Genomic DNA, 14,711 nt, shown 5'->3' with positions numbered 1-14,711 from the left:
ACAGGCTTGTTTTATATGTGTCTTTGTTGATCCATGGACAGGACAAGCCATAGATAATTAAGGGTGAAATTACATATGTATCATTTGTTTAAAAAAAAAGAAGAAAGAAAAAATCCACAGGCTTTGAGCTCACCATTAAGACTCCTTTCAACTCATAGCTCACTAGCAAATTGAATATATAAAGCACCTCTCACACAGAAAGTCAGAGAGCAAAGCACTAAAGCAAAACAAATACCGGTGATTAAGGGAAATTGAAAGCAGCAGTAAAAATATGTTTCTTTAGTCTGCTTTTAAATACAGACAGGGAACTGGAAATAACTGGAAGTGTATATGTGGTAATTTTTTTGTCCTTATGATTCTATGGCGTTGAATACAAATAGAAAAAAATTGAGCAACCCTCTCAAACTTTCATTTAATTTATTGAATAAAATTATAAAGTCACTCGTGTATTTGGTCATTTCTTAGACTGAACAATTTTGAAATGACGCAGAAGTATTTTAAGAGATTTTAAGAGAAATACCTTAAAATGGTCTTCCTAACATCAAGAAAGGGAAGTATACTTTCTGCAGTTTCTGGTTTTCATAACATTAGTGAACAGTTTAAAGACTCCAGAGTGAGTATTTTATTCTGCATTGAACAATATTAAGGTAATTCCCTGATGAGATTTGTGAGTCATGAATGGGATAAAACTGAACTGTTTCAGAGAGACAATGAAACACTTGGGTGCTGATTTCATGGTGTAAGGAAGTTATGCTTCTTTTAGCATAACTGTGATCCCAGTGAAATACTTCAAAGAATATTCTGGCAGCAATGTAAATATATACAGCAAACAAGGAGTAAAAGGAAATTTTGGATTTCTTCCTTTTTATCTGTCATTTTCCCCCAGCAGAACTGTTAAAGAAATGTCAATTGAACAAAAGATCATTGGACTTCATGAATAATCAGGGAGGTTGAAGTAGCAGCTGTATATACACATTTTTTTTTGTGGAGGTACTGGGGATTGATCTCAGGGTCTTGCACTCCCTAGGCTTGTGCTCTACCACTTAAGCCACACCCCTTTTTGCTTTAGTTTATTTGTCACATAAGGTCATGCTTTTGCCCAGGGGCATCCTTGGACCATGATCCTTCTACCTCCATCTTCCAAAGAGCTCAGATCACAGGTCTGCACTACCATTCTCGGCTTGTTTTTTTTTTCAGAGAGGGGCTGGCCTGGGACTGTAATTCTTCTATCTCTTCTTTCTGAGTAGCTGGGATTATAGGCATGTATCACCATGCCTGGGCATAGAAGTTATATTCTAATAGAGAACTGTTGGAACTGCTTCCCTCTTTTTCTTGTGCTTTTTACTTTGCCTTACTCCCCTTTTCCCTGTTTTTATTCCCGTTATCTCATTGTTCCTCCTTTTGCTAACACCCTAATTTGAACAATGTTTCCATGGGTCATTTCCTCTGTCTTGTATTTGATCTCTGAGCTACATTAATTTACTGATATAAGTAAATTCTGACTCATGTACCTACCAGGTTTAAGAGAGACCAAGCAGGGCTTAAGCAAAACAGGAGGCAATGAGAAACAGAAGTATTTTATGTTTCTTTTTGTCACTATTGTTTGGTTTCCACAGTTATCTGTGTTTGGAGAAGAATTCTGAGTGCATGTGCAGAAAGCTTATAGTTTGGCACAGGTTGAGGAGGAAGTACCTGTTGTTACTTGGGTGGTAGGGGGCATTTGTTAACGTTCCTAGTACCAGCACAAACAGCATATTTGAAGTTCCAGTGATTTTTTTCAAATCTATTTACAGGCTACTTCTTAGGATACAACTGGGAGGTTATTTTGAGTATTAATAAGATTATTCTATGACCCATTTTCATCTAGTTGGGTAAAATGTACCTTGTAAATTATGATTTTTGGTATTGAAGAATATATGTAGATTTTATTTCTTTTGCGGTACTGGAGTTTGAACGCAGGGTTTCATGCTTGCTGGGCAAGTGCTGTACCACTTGAGTCATGCCTCCAGCCCTTTTTTCTCTAGTTATTTTGGGAGTGGGGTCTTGCTTTTTGCCCAGGCCAGTCTGGACTACAATCTTCCAATTTTACACTTCATTGCTGGGATGACAGGTATATGCCACTAAGCTGAGCTTTTTTTTTTTTTTTCTGTTGAGATGGGGTCTTGTGAACTCTTTTGCTTGGACTGGCCTGGAACTTCAATCTTCCTGATTTTCAGCTTCCCAACTACCTAGGATTATAGCCATGAGCCTCCAGTGTCTAGCATGAGGAATATATAGAGATTTTTAATTTTATTTCTCTTCTTAAGAGTTATGTAGAATTTCTCAATTGAGTAGATTTCACATTTAGAAATCTACCCAATGAAAATCAGGTGAAAATTGCTATGAACCCAGCACACAGTTGGTATTCAATCAAAGTTTAGTTCCATTTCTTTTTGAAGGAAACTCTAGAATGAGCCTGCAATTCCCTGTCTTTATGGTTATGAAATGGTTTTCCAAAATTGCTCAATCACTTGAAGTACATTATGTGGTCTGAAAGTTTCTGTCTACCCCAAATTCCTGTATTAAACTCTTAACCCCCAAGGTAATGACTTTGGGAGGTGGGGATTCTTGTATGGAGAGGAGCCCTCCTGATTAGATCCCTTACAAAAGAGGCCTCCAAAATTCTTTTGTTGCCTTCATATCCTATGCCACAACCAGAAGTTGAAAAATCTGCAGCCCAGAAGTGGGCTTTCACCATAACTTCACCCTGTCCTTTAGAAGTACATTTCTTTTGCTTATAAACTACTCCACCCACGGTAATTTGTTACAGCAGTCAGAAGAGTTTGAAGAGCCTATAACAGCATTTTTGTAAATTGTGCATTCCTAATGGTCCACATAGGAGATTCTGATCCAGGAGGTTTGGGGTAGGGTCTAGGAATCATTTTTAACAGGTCCTTAGAGGAATTAGAATCAGCAACACTATTTTAGAACAATGGTTCTCAACTTTATTTAAGCAGTTTAAAAATATTCTGTTCCCTGGTTCTCACCTCAAACATCTGGTGGTAGGTGTCAGGTACAGGTACATTTTTAAAGAATACTCAGCGGACTTTAATGTGTGTCTAGGGTTGAGAAAAATCACTGGAAACAGCTCTGGAAAATGTTGTGTGATAGTACAATTTTACCTCTAGTGTGTCCTTTAGATAAAACATGTATTTGAGTAAGTATTAAAATCAGGACTTTTCAGTATGGGACAGATATCATGTAGGGTCAATTTCTGAGATGGAATGTTTGTCTTCAGACAAACTTTGCCAATATTTTATTTAGGCTTTTAATCATGTGTAATTCATTCTAGTAATCCCTCAGCAACAGACTGTGATATGCAGATAGGATGCAAATTACCAGGTGAAGTAAGTAGAGAAATGTGAAGCGAGATTGGAGGTTAATTGTGGTAGAATTTAAAATTATGGCCATGAACAGACTTAATTACCCACCATCTTTTTGCTTCCAGAAAAGAACCTGCACAGGTGTATTTCCCTAAATTATCTCCAGTGTGGTGGCTCATAATTGTACACCTAAGATTTTGGAAAATGTTGGAAGGGCCAGATTCTGATCTGGATATGACACAAGGATATTGGCACATAATTGTGCTTCCTAATTTCAGGGAGTATCGCTTTATGCTTTCAATGATATACATAGTAGAGAGATTCAGTACCAGATGGTACTGCTGGCTAGAAGTGGGTTTCTCACTACATTTGGCAGTCTTACTCGGAAGTGGTGCTTTCGGTGCCTGAAACTTCCAGTCTATTTGCTTAGCATGATCACTGGGAGCTTTACGTGGTGGAGATGCAATGACACATCTCACTAAAGGTCTCACAGCTATGAACATCTGACATCTGTGCTGGAAGCAGGACTGAACACGAACTTCCATGGTTGCAGATTTGAATGGTGAGTTGTCTTTTAAAGGATTATGGAAATCTGTCATGTTTTCTAGACTTGTAATTTTTAGGGCTCTTTTGACTTTGAGAAACAGATCATTATGAATTAATGTCCATTTTAAAGATGACCTTCTATTAGATGGGTTCCTCTTCCCCAGCATTAAGGTAATGATTTTAGCTGGACTTACTCATTATTTGATAATAACAATAAAAGTAGCTATCAGAATTTGAATACTTCTGAGGACAGTTGTATACAAACAATGCAACAGCCCTCCAAAGTATTCCCATTTTTGTCTCTGGGCAGTCAAGGAACTTGCTGGAGGTCATATGACTCCTAAGTAACCAAGCCAGGTTCTGCCAGCTGTCCAGTGGAGTCTCTGTCCATCTTGCCCCCAACTCCTGCAGTGTGTTCTGGAACAGATTTATCACTCACAGCATTCATATCTATAAACTGTGGTAAGTGGATGCAGTTGTACTGTACTTTAGTTTGTATATAAAAGTTGTACTGTAGTTTAGTATTTATACTGGGAAAAACGTTTTAAAAAGATGTAACTACATCCAGTCTTCAAGGTAGTACTGGGGTTTGAACTCTGGGCTTCACACTTGCTAGGCAGGTATTCTACCATTTGAGCCACTCAGCCAGCCACTATACTAATCACACTAAAGAATAGCACTCTGGCTGGGCACAGTGGCTCATACCTGTAAACCTAGCTGCTTGGGAGGCAGAGATCAGAAACAGTGGTTTGAAGCCAGCCTGGGCAAAATGTTAACTAGATCCCATCTCAACTAATTGGTAGGTGCTGTGGCGTGACTTGTCATCCCAGCCATGCAGCACAAATAAGAGGATCATAGTCTAGACTAGCCCAAGAAGAAAAGACACCCTACCTCAAAAATAACCAAAGCCAAAAGGGCTGGGGCATGGCTCAAATGGTAGAGCACAAGGCTCTGAGTTCAAACCCCAGTATAACAAGAAAAAAAAAAAAAGAGTAACACTGGTTCTTTATATACATTGCTACATGCTTAACTTTTGTTTTTTTGGGAGAGGGAGGGGGCGGAAAAAAAAACTTTTGGTTTTTTGAAAGACAGCATGATTGTTTTTATCAGAGATTTAAATAAAATTAGAAAATAATTTTAAACAATCTACATGTGTTCTTCCTAATTTGGCCTGGCATCTCACAGCTGTGGAAACTTATCTTCACCCTGATCCCTATCCTCATCCTATTCCCCATCTGCCCTCCCAAAGCCCTGGAGCACAAGTCCATGGGGAGCCCTCTGTTTCCCAAAGGAAATATTTCATTCATATAATATCTCCTTTGTAATCAACACTGAGAAATGTCACTTTGATTAAACATAACTCTGAATGACTCAGACCACACTACAATAAATTCTCCAGAGCTATCTTTCAGAACAACTGATTGCTCTCCAGTCTTAATCCTCTAGAGAGTTATTTAATCAAAATGATATTGCTAATTAAGGATTAAAACTTCTGAAAAGAATTAAAAAAAGAGAATTTTTCCTTCTCCTTTGGGCAGGTCAAGGAGGCAGAATTTACTATAAGAAATTAAAGAGTATCTTCTCCCTTTGGTTAGCTGCATTGTTCTGACTTTGGGGCTCAATTTGGAATGGCCCGAGCTTTTGGTAATATTTCCATTATTTTCCTGTATTTATAATATATATCAGCCTCTCCACAGGGAGAGGCTGAGAGAAAGACAAGGGACAGAGGAAGAAGAACTAACTTGGATAGCTAAATATACTTAGATAATATTTACTATAACTTTTTTTCATTGGATGCTTTAAAATGATTTTTCTTTAACCATTTTGTTTGATGTGTTCTGTACATTGTTTTTATCCAATGCTAACAATGATAACAAGAAAATATCTTAGAAAAATGTTGGCATTCCATTTCACAATAAAAAAAGGAATAAAAAGTGGGTTCGTATGAGTCAGCTTTCAGTTATATGACAAAATACTGCAAATAATGAACTTAAAAAGAGGAAAGGCTTGTTTTGGCTCAGTTTCAGAGATTTTAGTCCATGGCAGGCTGGATCATAGTTTTGGGGTTTATGGTGAGGCAGTGCATCATGATGAGGGGAAAGGGGAGGAACAAAGGTCCTTACTTTATGGTGGCTAGGAAGCAAACAGAAGGAAAGGAAAGAGCTGGAATCCCATTAACCCCCCATGACTTCACTTCTTTCCATAAGGCCCCACTTCCTAAAGATGCTACAGGCTGGAGACCAAGCCTGTAAGACTTTGGGCCACATTTTAGATCCAAACAATAACAGTATCTCATATCTACTTGACATCCACTGGTGAAAAAAACTATATACTAAATTCTGAACTGCTTTTCCTTAAGATCTAAATTTCACATTTTTCTTGAGTTTCTACTTTGTAATAAAAATCAGTTCCTTTAAACACACATAAACTGATGAACTATAAGGATTCATTGAAGAAGACAAAGATTCAGAGAAAGGCATCTTGGTTTTCATGAAATATAAGCTTTCTAGTGTTCAGTGAAGCATATGTGAAGCAAAGGTGCTGGCTGGTGTTTTAACAAAGCATAAAATACTTTTCTTTTTTTTACCAACTCTTTCCATTGGTCTATGAAGTTATAATTCTTGCCAAATTAGTGTATTAGAATGTAGACATAACTAGTAACAGCTACCATTTTCTGATCACCTTTGATGTACACAGTTTTCTGGTGGCAATAATAAAACCAGAGAAGTATTGTTGCCTTCAGAAATGAATAAACTAAGAGTAGAGAAAAAATGACTTGGTCAAGGTCAGACAGCTTGTGTTAAGTAGAGTTGAGATTTCCACCAAGCCTGTTTAGCTCCAAAGCTATCTTCTATTCAACACAACAAAGCACTTCACATCATTATAGTTGGAGAATGAATTAATTACTTGTCTTGCGAAGGTGTTGGTAAGTCACAGTGATCTGTATCTGGCCATGATTATTGACTGAATCACTGTCACAGATGTCATCACATTGTCACTTACCCAGTCCAGGCAATGACAAAGACCAAACTACTGCTATCAAAATGGAACCAGAGAGCAAACCATGAGAAAATACAAAGCAAAGGCATATCAAGAGCCTGTTTTCTCTTCTTACCAGTGCTACCTACCAGTTAAAAAAAGATATGCGTTCCTTGGATCCATACTCTTGGAAGCCGTAGGTACCTAGTGGACAGATGATGGCTCTTACTCCTCCAGTGCCCAGGGCAATGGTCAGGAGTGCTGTGTAGAACAGTCCATTCTGCTCCTTTGTGGGAATGTTGTTAACCACGTGATAAGCACCTAAGTAGAAATCTTCCGAGGGAAATGTAATCACAGATAGCAAAGCAGTGCCTGTTGGCAGAGAAAAAAGGAAAGAACAGGAGAGAGCATATAGCACAGACCCACAGACTCACCAAATCACATCATAAATAAGGTTTCTCCTCTGACAGTGGCATCATTATGTGATTGTCTTGCTAAAATATTTACGTTAATCCTCACAACTTTGGGGATAGCCTGATTTTTCTGAGTGAAAATTTCTTTTATTATGCATCTTAACTAATCCAGAATTTTGGTCTTTTTTATTCCCTTTCAAGCCGAAACCATCTTTTTCTCTTCAGAATGTATAAGCAAATTTGGTCTATTTCTAACAAAATGAAAATAATTCAGAAATGAGTCACATAAGAAACTAAGGTATCTGTCCCATATCTCCTGCAAGACAGTCACTATTAACAAGGGTTATTTGTTCATAAAGTGACAGAAAACATGATGATCTCAGATATCTGTTAAATATTTCTAAGAAGCGCATGTAGTAGAGGGAAGCACAGCTTGGTTCTTCCATTCCTACTTCTCTTTCTTCATTTGTGTCCTTCTTACATTAATTTCCCATGTAGCGGGATGGAGCCTTCCTGAAGCACAGGGTGAAGGCTGGGCACACAGAAGTGGGACCTGGGCCATGCAGAACTGGTTGAAAGGAGGGAGACATAAAGTGAGAGAGGAGCACTGAGCATCCTTCTGACTTCCACCCCACAGGGACCACATTGGATGAGTTTCCTTGACTGATAAAAATTACAGTGCAATTCCATGCATTTTGGCAAGACCTTCACATTTTGCAAAGCATGTTCATGTTCCATATTGTTTCCTCTTACAAAAATTTGTGATGTCAGAGGACAGATTTTCCTACTTCCGTTTTTCAAAAAAGAAACACAGGCAGTGATTTTAATGACCTGCCCAGTGTTGTTGCAGGGTGGTCCAGATGTAATCTCTCTCTTCTTGGACTTCCTGTCATCAAATGGTCAGACCATCAATTTTCTTTGAAATAACATTTTCTCCACACCAGATTAGAAAAGCAATATTTCTTAGTTCAGAAAATTTAAGCAGGGGGAGAAATGACCCAAACATTGTATGCACATATGAATAAAAAATATATTTTTTTCAATAAAAAAAGAAGAAAGTTTAAGCAATGCAGCTAAGCACCCAAAATAATACAAAACTCCCATAATCTCATGGTCCAGAGATAATCTTTAGCATTAATTTTATGTTTATGAATATATTTTATTTAAATAACAAATTGAGATTATGCTGCTGATTCTTTTAATATAACCAAAAAATATGAGGAAATATTAATGTATTTCTATTTCATTTATATTACTTTTATTATTAATGTTTTATGCATGTATTATATGATTTATGTGTGCATTTTTTTTCAACATGCTTTCTAAACATGACATGAAATTCTAACCATTATTTGTTTTAAAAATCCCTTTTCACTTTTGTGAATGAATGCTGTAAGAACATTGGGGCACAAAAATTTTGTATAATCTTTGATTATTTCCTGAGCCTGAGTTTATAGTCAATGACATTCATATTTTTATAGCTTTTTTTCTGGGGGCGAGGATGTGGTACTGGGGTTTGAATTCAGGGCTTCATCCTTGCCAGGCAGGTGCTCTAGCACTTCAGCCACACTCCCAACCCTTTTTTGCTCTGGTTATTTTTGAGATAGGGTTTCTTTTTTTATGTCTGCGCTGGCCTGGACTTCGATCCTCCTATTTACACTTCCTACAGTAGCTAGGATGACAGGTGTGTACCACCACACCCAGCTTATTTTGGTTGAGCTGAGGTCTTGAGAACTTTTTTCCCCAGGCTGGCTTGTGACCATGATCCTCCTGATCTCAAGCTCCAGATTAGCTGGGATTACAGGCATGAGTTGCCACTAACAAATGTCATTTAGAAAAGTCATAATTTCTCCCACATCATTGTATATGATGACTTTCATTAATACTAGCTATCACAACTCATTTTTTCTTTTTGTTTAGACAGTATATTGAACCCAGAGCCTTGCATATGTTAACCATGCACCTAACCCCTGAGCTACATCTCCAGCCCCATTATTATTATTACTGTTGTTATTTTGCCAATTTGACTAGTAAAAATTGGCTTCTCCACATTCGTTTTGTTCTCTGTTTTAATAATTAGACACTAATTTGGTATGAATTTTTACATAGTTGTCTATGTGCTCAGTTTTCTTAACATAGATTATAAATCCTGTATAGTTGAAAGATGGGAACAATGTTTCTGTCTTTCCTAATTTACAATGTGAAGAGCATATGTACTCAACTGTTATTCATAACAGATCACTTTACCAGTGGGCCCTTTAAACTATTAAGTCTGGAATGTTCACTTCGAGGTTAGGCAGGTATGGAAGTGTTCTTTCTCCACCGTTCAGTCCTCCCTCTGGGGATGCGAGGCCTGGCTAGGCAAAGGGTTCTTTAAACAGAATGGTCAGAGAAATTACTTCACACCCCAACTCTTTATTTAAGGACACCATACTTTCAGTCCATATGTTACCTTTGTGTGAATGAGAAAGGCAGTCCACTTCTGTCTTGTGAGAAAATGTCATAATATATTGATTTTGTTAGATCAAAACTTTATTTCTATCTGCTGTAAAATTGATGTAGTAAAAATACAAGCCTTTGACATGTTTGATAAAAACATCTTGCATTTGAGTGTACTCTTGTGTCCTGTGTGAACAGGCCTGCTGCATCTGTTCACTTTTTACAAAATATCATGATATGTCATATCCTCTGTTCAGTGGGTGGGGTGGCTGTGGTCCCTGTCTTCTCTCTAGATGCAAATGAGTCCATAAAAAAATCAGACATGCAGGTGGACATTCTAAAGTGGTAAGTGCAATCAACCAGGTATGATCAAGTGAGGTTGAACACAGGAAGCTAACAATGAATGGGTCTTGAAAGTGCAGCAGGGTTTTCCAAATTTGGATATGGGAGAAAAGATCAGAATAGTAGCAATGTCAGAGAGAGGAACATGCAAGATGAGAAAAGCCAGGAAGCTGTCAAGGAGGAGTTCAGCATGGTTGGACAGGTCTGTAGAGGTAAATTTGGTATACATTATAAAGGCTCTTTCTTATAGTCTAAATTAATAAATTTGGGTTTTGTTTTTTAGAGCCAACACAGGTTTATTTTTTTAAGAAGTCAAGGTAGGTGGGAGAATGGCGTGTAGGACTGGAGGCAGACTGATGAGTACTAGCCCAGTAACTAGGCCGTGACAAGAAGAAAAAAAAACTATTTTGAGCTAAGTTTGTGGCAATTCAGACCAAAGACACATTTCTGATAGAATCTTTGATATTTAGTGACAAGTTGGAATTTGCTGGCAGTCATGAGTGAGGATGTAAGGAAATAACTTGTAATAAGAAAATGAATGGAAATTGGGTGTTAGTGGCTCATGCTTGTAATCCTAGTTACTTGGGAGGCTGACAGAGGGAGAATCATGGATTGAGGCCAGCAGTGCAAATAGTTCAAAAGATCCCATCACCAAAATAATGAGAACAAAATGGATTGGAGGCATGGCTCAGCAGTACAGCACCTGCTTTGCAAGTTCAAAGTCCTGAGTTCAAATCTTGTGCCATCAAAAAAAGACAGAAAAAAGACAGAAAATTAGTGGTCAAGGAGTTGATTATTTAGCTTTTTGTTTGGCAAATCCCAAAGTTAAGATTGCTGTCCTGGTCTGGTGACTTGCCTTGGAATTTACATTGATAGGAATGACCATGTCAGGCAAGAAGTTACCAAATACTCCAAGGTGGTCTGCTACCAAGTCACAGACAATAAACTGCTTGTTTTTTGTTTAATGTCTCCTTATCAGAAGCATTCCTTCACACAAAATAGCACTGTCTATTCCATTCCATTCCCTTACCCAGTCCTATTTTTTGTCATAACATTTATAACCACATGGCACGGTGTCTCTTTACTTTCTGTCTCCCTTTGCTTAAAAGTCAACTTAGCAGCAACAGACTATCTTTCCCCTCTACTGTATTCCTGGATCATGGATCAATGCCTGGTGAAGAGTAGTCAATAAGAAATACTTGTTAAGGCCAGGTGTGATGGTGCACACCTGTAATTCCATCTACTCAAGAGGCAGATGTAGGATGTAGGATGATCACCATTGAAGGACAGTGTAGGCAAAAACATAAGCTCTTATCTGAAAAGAAAACTAAAAGTAAAAAAGACTAGTGGCATGGTTCAAATGGTAGAGTACCTGCCTAGCAAGTGCAAGGTACTGAGTTCAAATCCCAATACTACTAAAATAAATAAAGAAACAAACAAGTAAAGTAAATAAATAAATAAACACCTCCTGAAGGTTGAATGAATATTTGGCATGTGGCGAGTCTTTATTTCACAGAACTTAGACAGTGAGGTTTACAAGTGTACATTATACTCTAATCAGTTTGAATGGTAATTTAACACTGACTGAAATTTTGTGATCTACAGAGCACTCAAGATCCATCCATCCCTTCCTCATTTGCCTTACCATACTCCATTCCCATATTCTTCAGCTCAGAACCCTGGAGGTAATTTTGGTTTCCCATCATATCTATGCTTTTATTTAGACACCAAGATTTTATTAAGTGTTCACATGTTCTTTCCTGAATTGGCACTCCATTACTTAGACCATCTTTCTGAGACTTTTCTTCTCCAGTTTAAGCTGTCACTGTGTTTTTCTACCCTGTTTATTGAAAAACATTTTTCTCAAATGTGATTTTTATATCTTCAGTGACTTCTTATCTAAGAAGAATCTCTTGAGTGCTTCAGCTTCAAATTCTAGACTATTCATCAACTTGCTTTCTTACCAAATTATCTTCATGTTTCCCCAGCACTTCTCACAATCACTTCACTTCCAAACATCTTAGATATAGTCATTTTCCCATGTCTAAATTCACTCATTTTTAAAGCACATTACCATAGTTAAAAATATAGAAGTCATGCCTTTACAGGCTGTCTTAATTACTATATGATAATTAAAAAACACCTTTTGATAAAAACATTTCTTAATTATTCTACATGAACTTTAAAAACCTTTTTAGCACATTTCATCTTAGTTGTGAAGCAAATTAATTTCATGTTTTGCATAGAATTTTGTTAAGAATTTGGGCTTGGGGTAAAAAGGGAAGGGTATTCTAAGAAGAATAGAAGATAAACATGTAAATAAATAATTATTATAAAATATAATAAATGTAGTGACATAGTATCAAAGCACACAGATATTTACTAACATCTTAAATAATATACAGAATGAAATCAATTGAAATACCATTCTTACTCTGTTCATCAGGGTGGGAATAACATAAACTAAGAATTCTGGCAAAAAAACTTATTTAGCTAAGTGGCAAATAATCCAGTCAGAGGGGCACACTCACCTAGGAAATGTAGAAATAAGCAAATATACACCAGTTTCTTTCTTCCTATGTAGACACGAGCAAGCCATCCCACAAACACAGGGGTAAGATTGGAAGTTCCAATAAAACACAAGTTCACAATGGCTGCCTGGTAATTGTGATAGCCGAGCTTCACCGTGCAAAAGGGAATTGTGTGGCAGACGACCTCGAAGAAGGTAAACCTCTCACACAGCTCCACCAGAAGCAAGCAGATTCCAAAGTGAAGTTTGTTCACAGAGTATGATGGCAAAAAATAAGCACTGTGTCTTACGGTTTTCTCCTTCTCAACACAGTGACTTAAGGCTACTTTCTCCTCATTTATTGCAAAGTCTGTAACAGACATGACTACCTTCCTGGAATCCTGCTTAGGTTAGTGGTTCGGACTTGTGACTTTCCCCTCCCTCCTTTAATGAAAAAATAAGTATGATGCTTTGAATTTCACATGTCCATGCTAAAAATTCTTAAGTTTTTTTTTCCACATTAATGTTCTTCATTTTGATGAACCAGGAGCACAGGAGAGAAGACACGAGTATTTGAACATTCGTTGTTTAACATAGCCAAATCTGACGTGTTTGTTTAATTAGAGACTAAAATTAGGCTCTTCCTCCTGAATTATATTGAAATACATGAATCTACTTGTATATGTAAGGAAACTTGTCTGCTCACACTGATAAAGGCTTAAATACTGAGGTAGAAGAAACATTTTTTTAGGGGAATTTGAGCACTAGATCAAGAAATAATTTGAGACTAATAATTTCTGATATTTTAATTAAACAAGCCAGAACAGTACCAAGAGATAAAGTGTAAAAAGAAATCTGTTTGGAGGGGCAGAGTACCTTATCATTATTACATTTCTTGTTATTTTTGGTTGGAATTCTGATAAGAAAGTTAATTAGGTAACAAAAGTGCTAGTACATTTAGGTAACAAGCAGAGTTTACAAGAAACTAATTTTAAGTGCACTAATGAACAGAGGAAATATTAAACAAAATTCTGCTTCCTTTATGTTGACCTCTGCTTGTTCAACAGCCTCTCAGAGGAAATCAGAATCAAAGGCGCCATTTGACTCCTTCTTTATTAATCCATAATCAGGAATACAGCAACCAGCCTCCACAAGCTTTGGGGAATATTGGATCTGGTATCACCTTGACCCTCCAGCTGGGTGAACAAGGCTAGCATTCTATTTTGGAAAGCAAGAGGGCACCAATTAAGCTAAGAAAGCGGCAGAGAAAGAGAACGTCTCAACATTTAGAGGTTTAGATGCAAGGGTATAGGAAGCTGGCTAGTGACACTATTGGATCAAAGCCATAATAATTTAACACAGGAGTTCAGGAATATTACTGTCACGTCGAAGTTAAAATTCAAAGGCTGATAAAGAGTTTAGACTTTGATTCTTATCTTTTGGACTTAGAGATTGGACAGAAATCCTGTCCTGTTGATACCCTCTAATAGTTTATTTGTACAGAGAGCTACTTGTATCTGATCAGGATTATTTCTTCCCTGTTTGGCAATAATACCCTTTTTTCACCTTTGTAGAGTGATCATGCAGTTTAGTATGAACAGTGATGTTATTTATAGTTATTCCTGAAAAATGGGCATACACGAGCACTTTCTAAACTCCAAAATGTACTCAACTTACCTTTGGGGAATGAGGCTCACCTGAGAGCATGATTGGGCCGTTCATCAGAGTACCCCTTTCTTTTGCCTGAGGGGTCTACACCTGGTCTAAGGTAGTCCTTTTACTTTTTTCCTCTGTATTTTCTTTCTTTTTTGGCAGTACTGGAGTTTCAACTCAAATCTTGCATTTTACCACTTGAGCCATGTCCCCAGATCCCCCCTTTTTTGTTTTTGGTTACTTTTTAGATAGGGTCTATGTTTTTGCCCCAGGGCCAGTATCAGACTGCAGTCATCCTACTCTATGCTTCCTACATAACTGGGATTATAGGTGTGTACCACCATGCCCAGGTTTTCCTTTGCAATTTTAACATGTGTGGAATGACTCACATACTGGAAGCTGAATCACTCAGATAGCAATACCCAGAAGGGAGTATCCATGAGGCCCCGAAGGAGAACATGGTAGCTC

General features: G+C 37.5%; 1 protein-coding gene and 1 long non-coding RNA gene across 2 annotated transcripts in view; one reads left to right on the top strand and one right to left on the bottom strand.

Moving 5' to 3' along the window:
* Positions 1-12,973, bottom strand: part of Slc15a5 (solute carrier family 15 member 5) — an 80,059-nt gene extending 67,086 nt beyond the window's left edge. Inside the window, exons 1-2 of the mRNA XM_074075991.1 lie at positions 12,613-12,973; positions 7,037-7,259 (exon numbers count right to left, since the gene is read on the bottom strand). Of these exons, the coding sequence (XP_073932092.1) occupies positions 7,037-7,259; positions 12,613-12,973 (584 nt within the window). The remainder of the gene's footprint in view (positions 1-7,036; positions 7,260-12,612) is intronic.
* LOC141424026 (uncharacterized) overlaps positions 1-14,711 on the top strand; it is a 219,913-nt gene that overhangs the window by 172,261 nt on the left and 32,941 nt on the right. The window lies entirely within an intron of this gene.

Source organism: Castor canadensis, chromosome 6 (assembly GCF_047511655.1).
Source record: "Castor canadensis chromosome 6, mCasCan1.hap1v2, whole genome shotgun sequence".
In the NCBI taxonomy this organism is placed as follows: Eukaryota; Metazoa; Chordata; class Mammalia; order Rodentia; family Castoridae; genus Castor; species Castor canadensis.
This window is presented reverse-complemented; position numbering and strand designations above follow the sequence as displayed.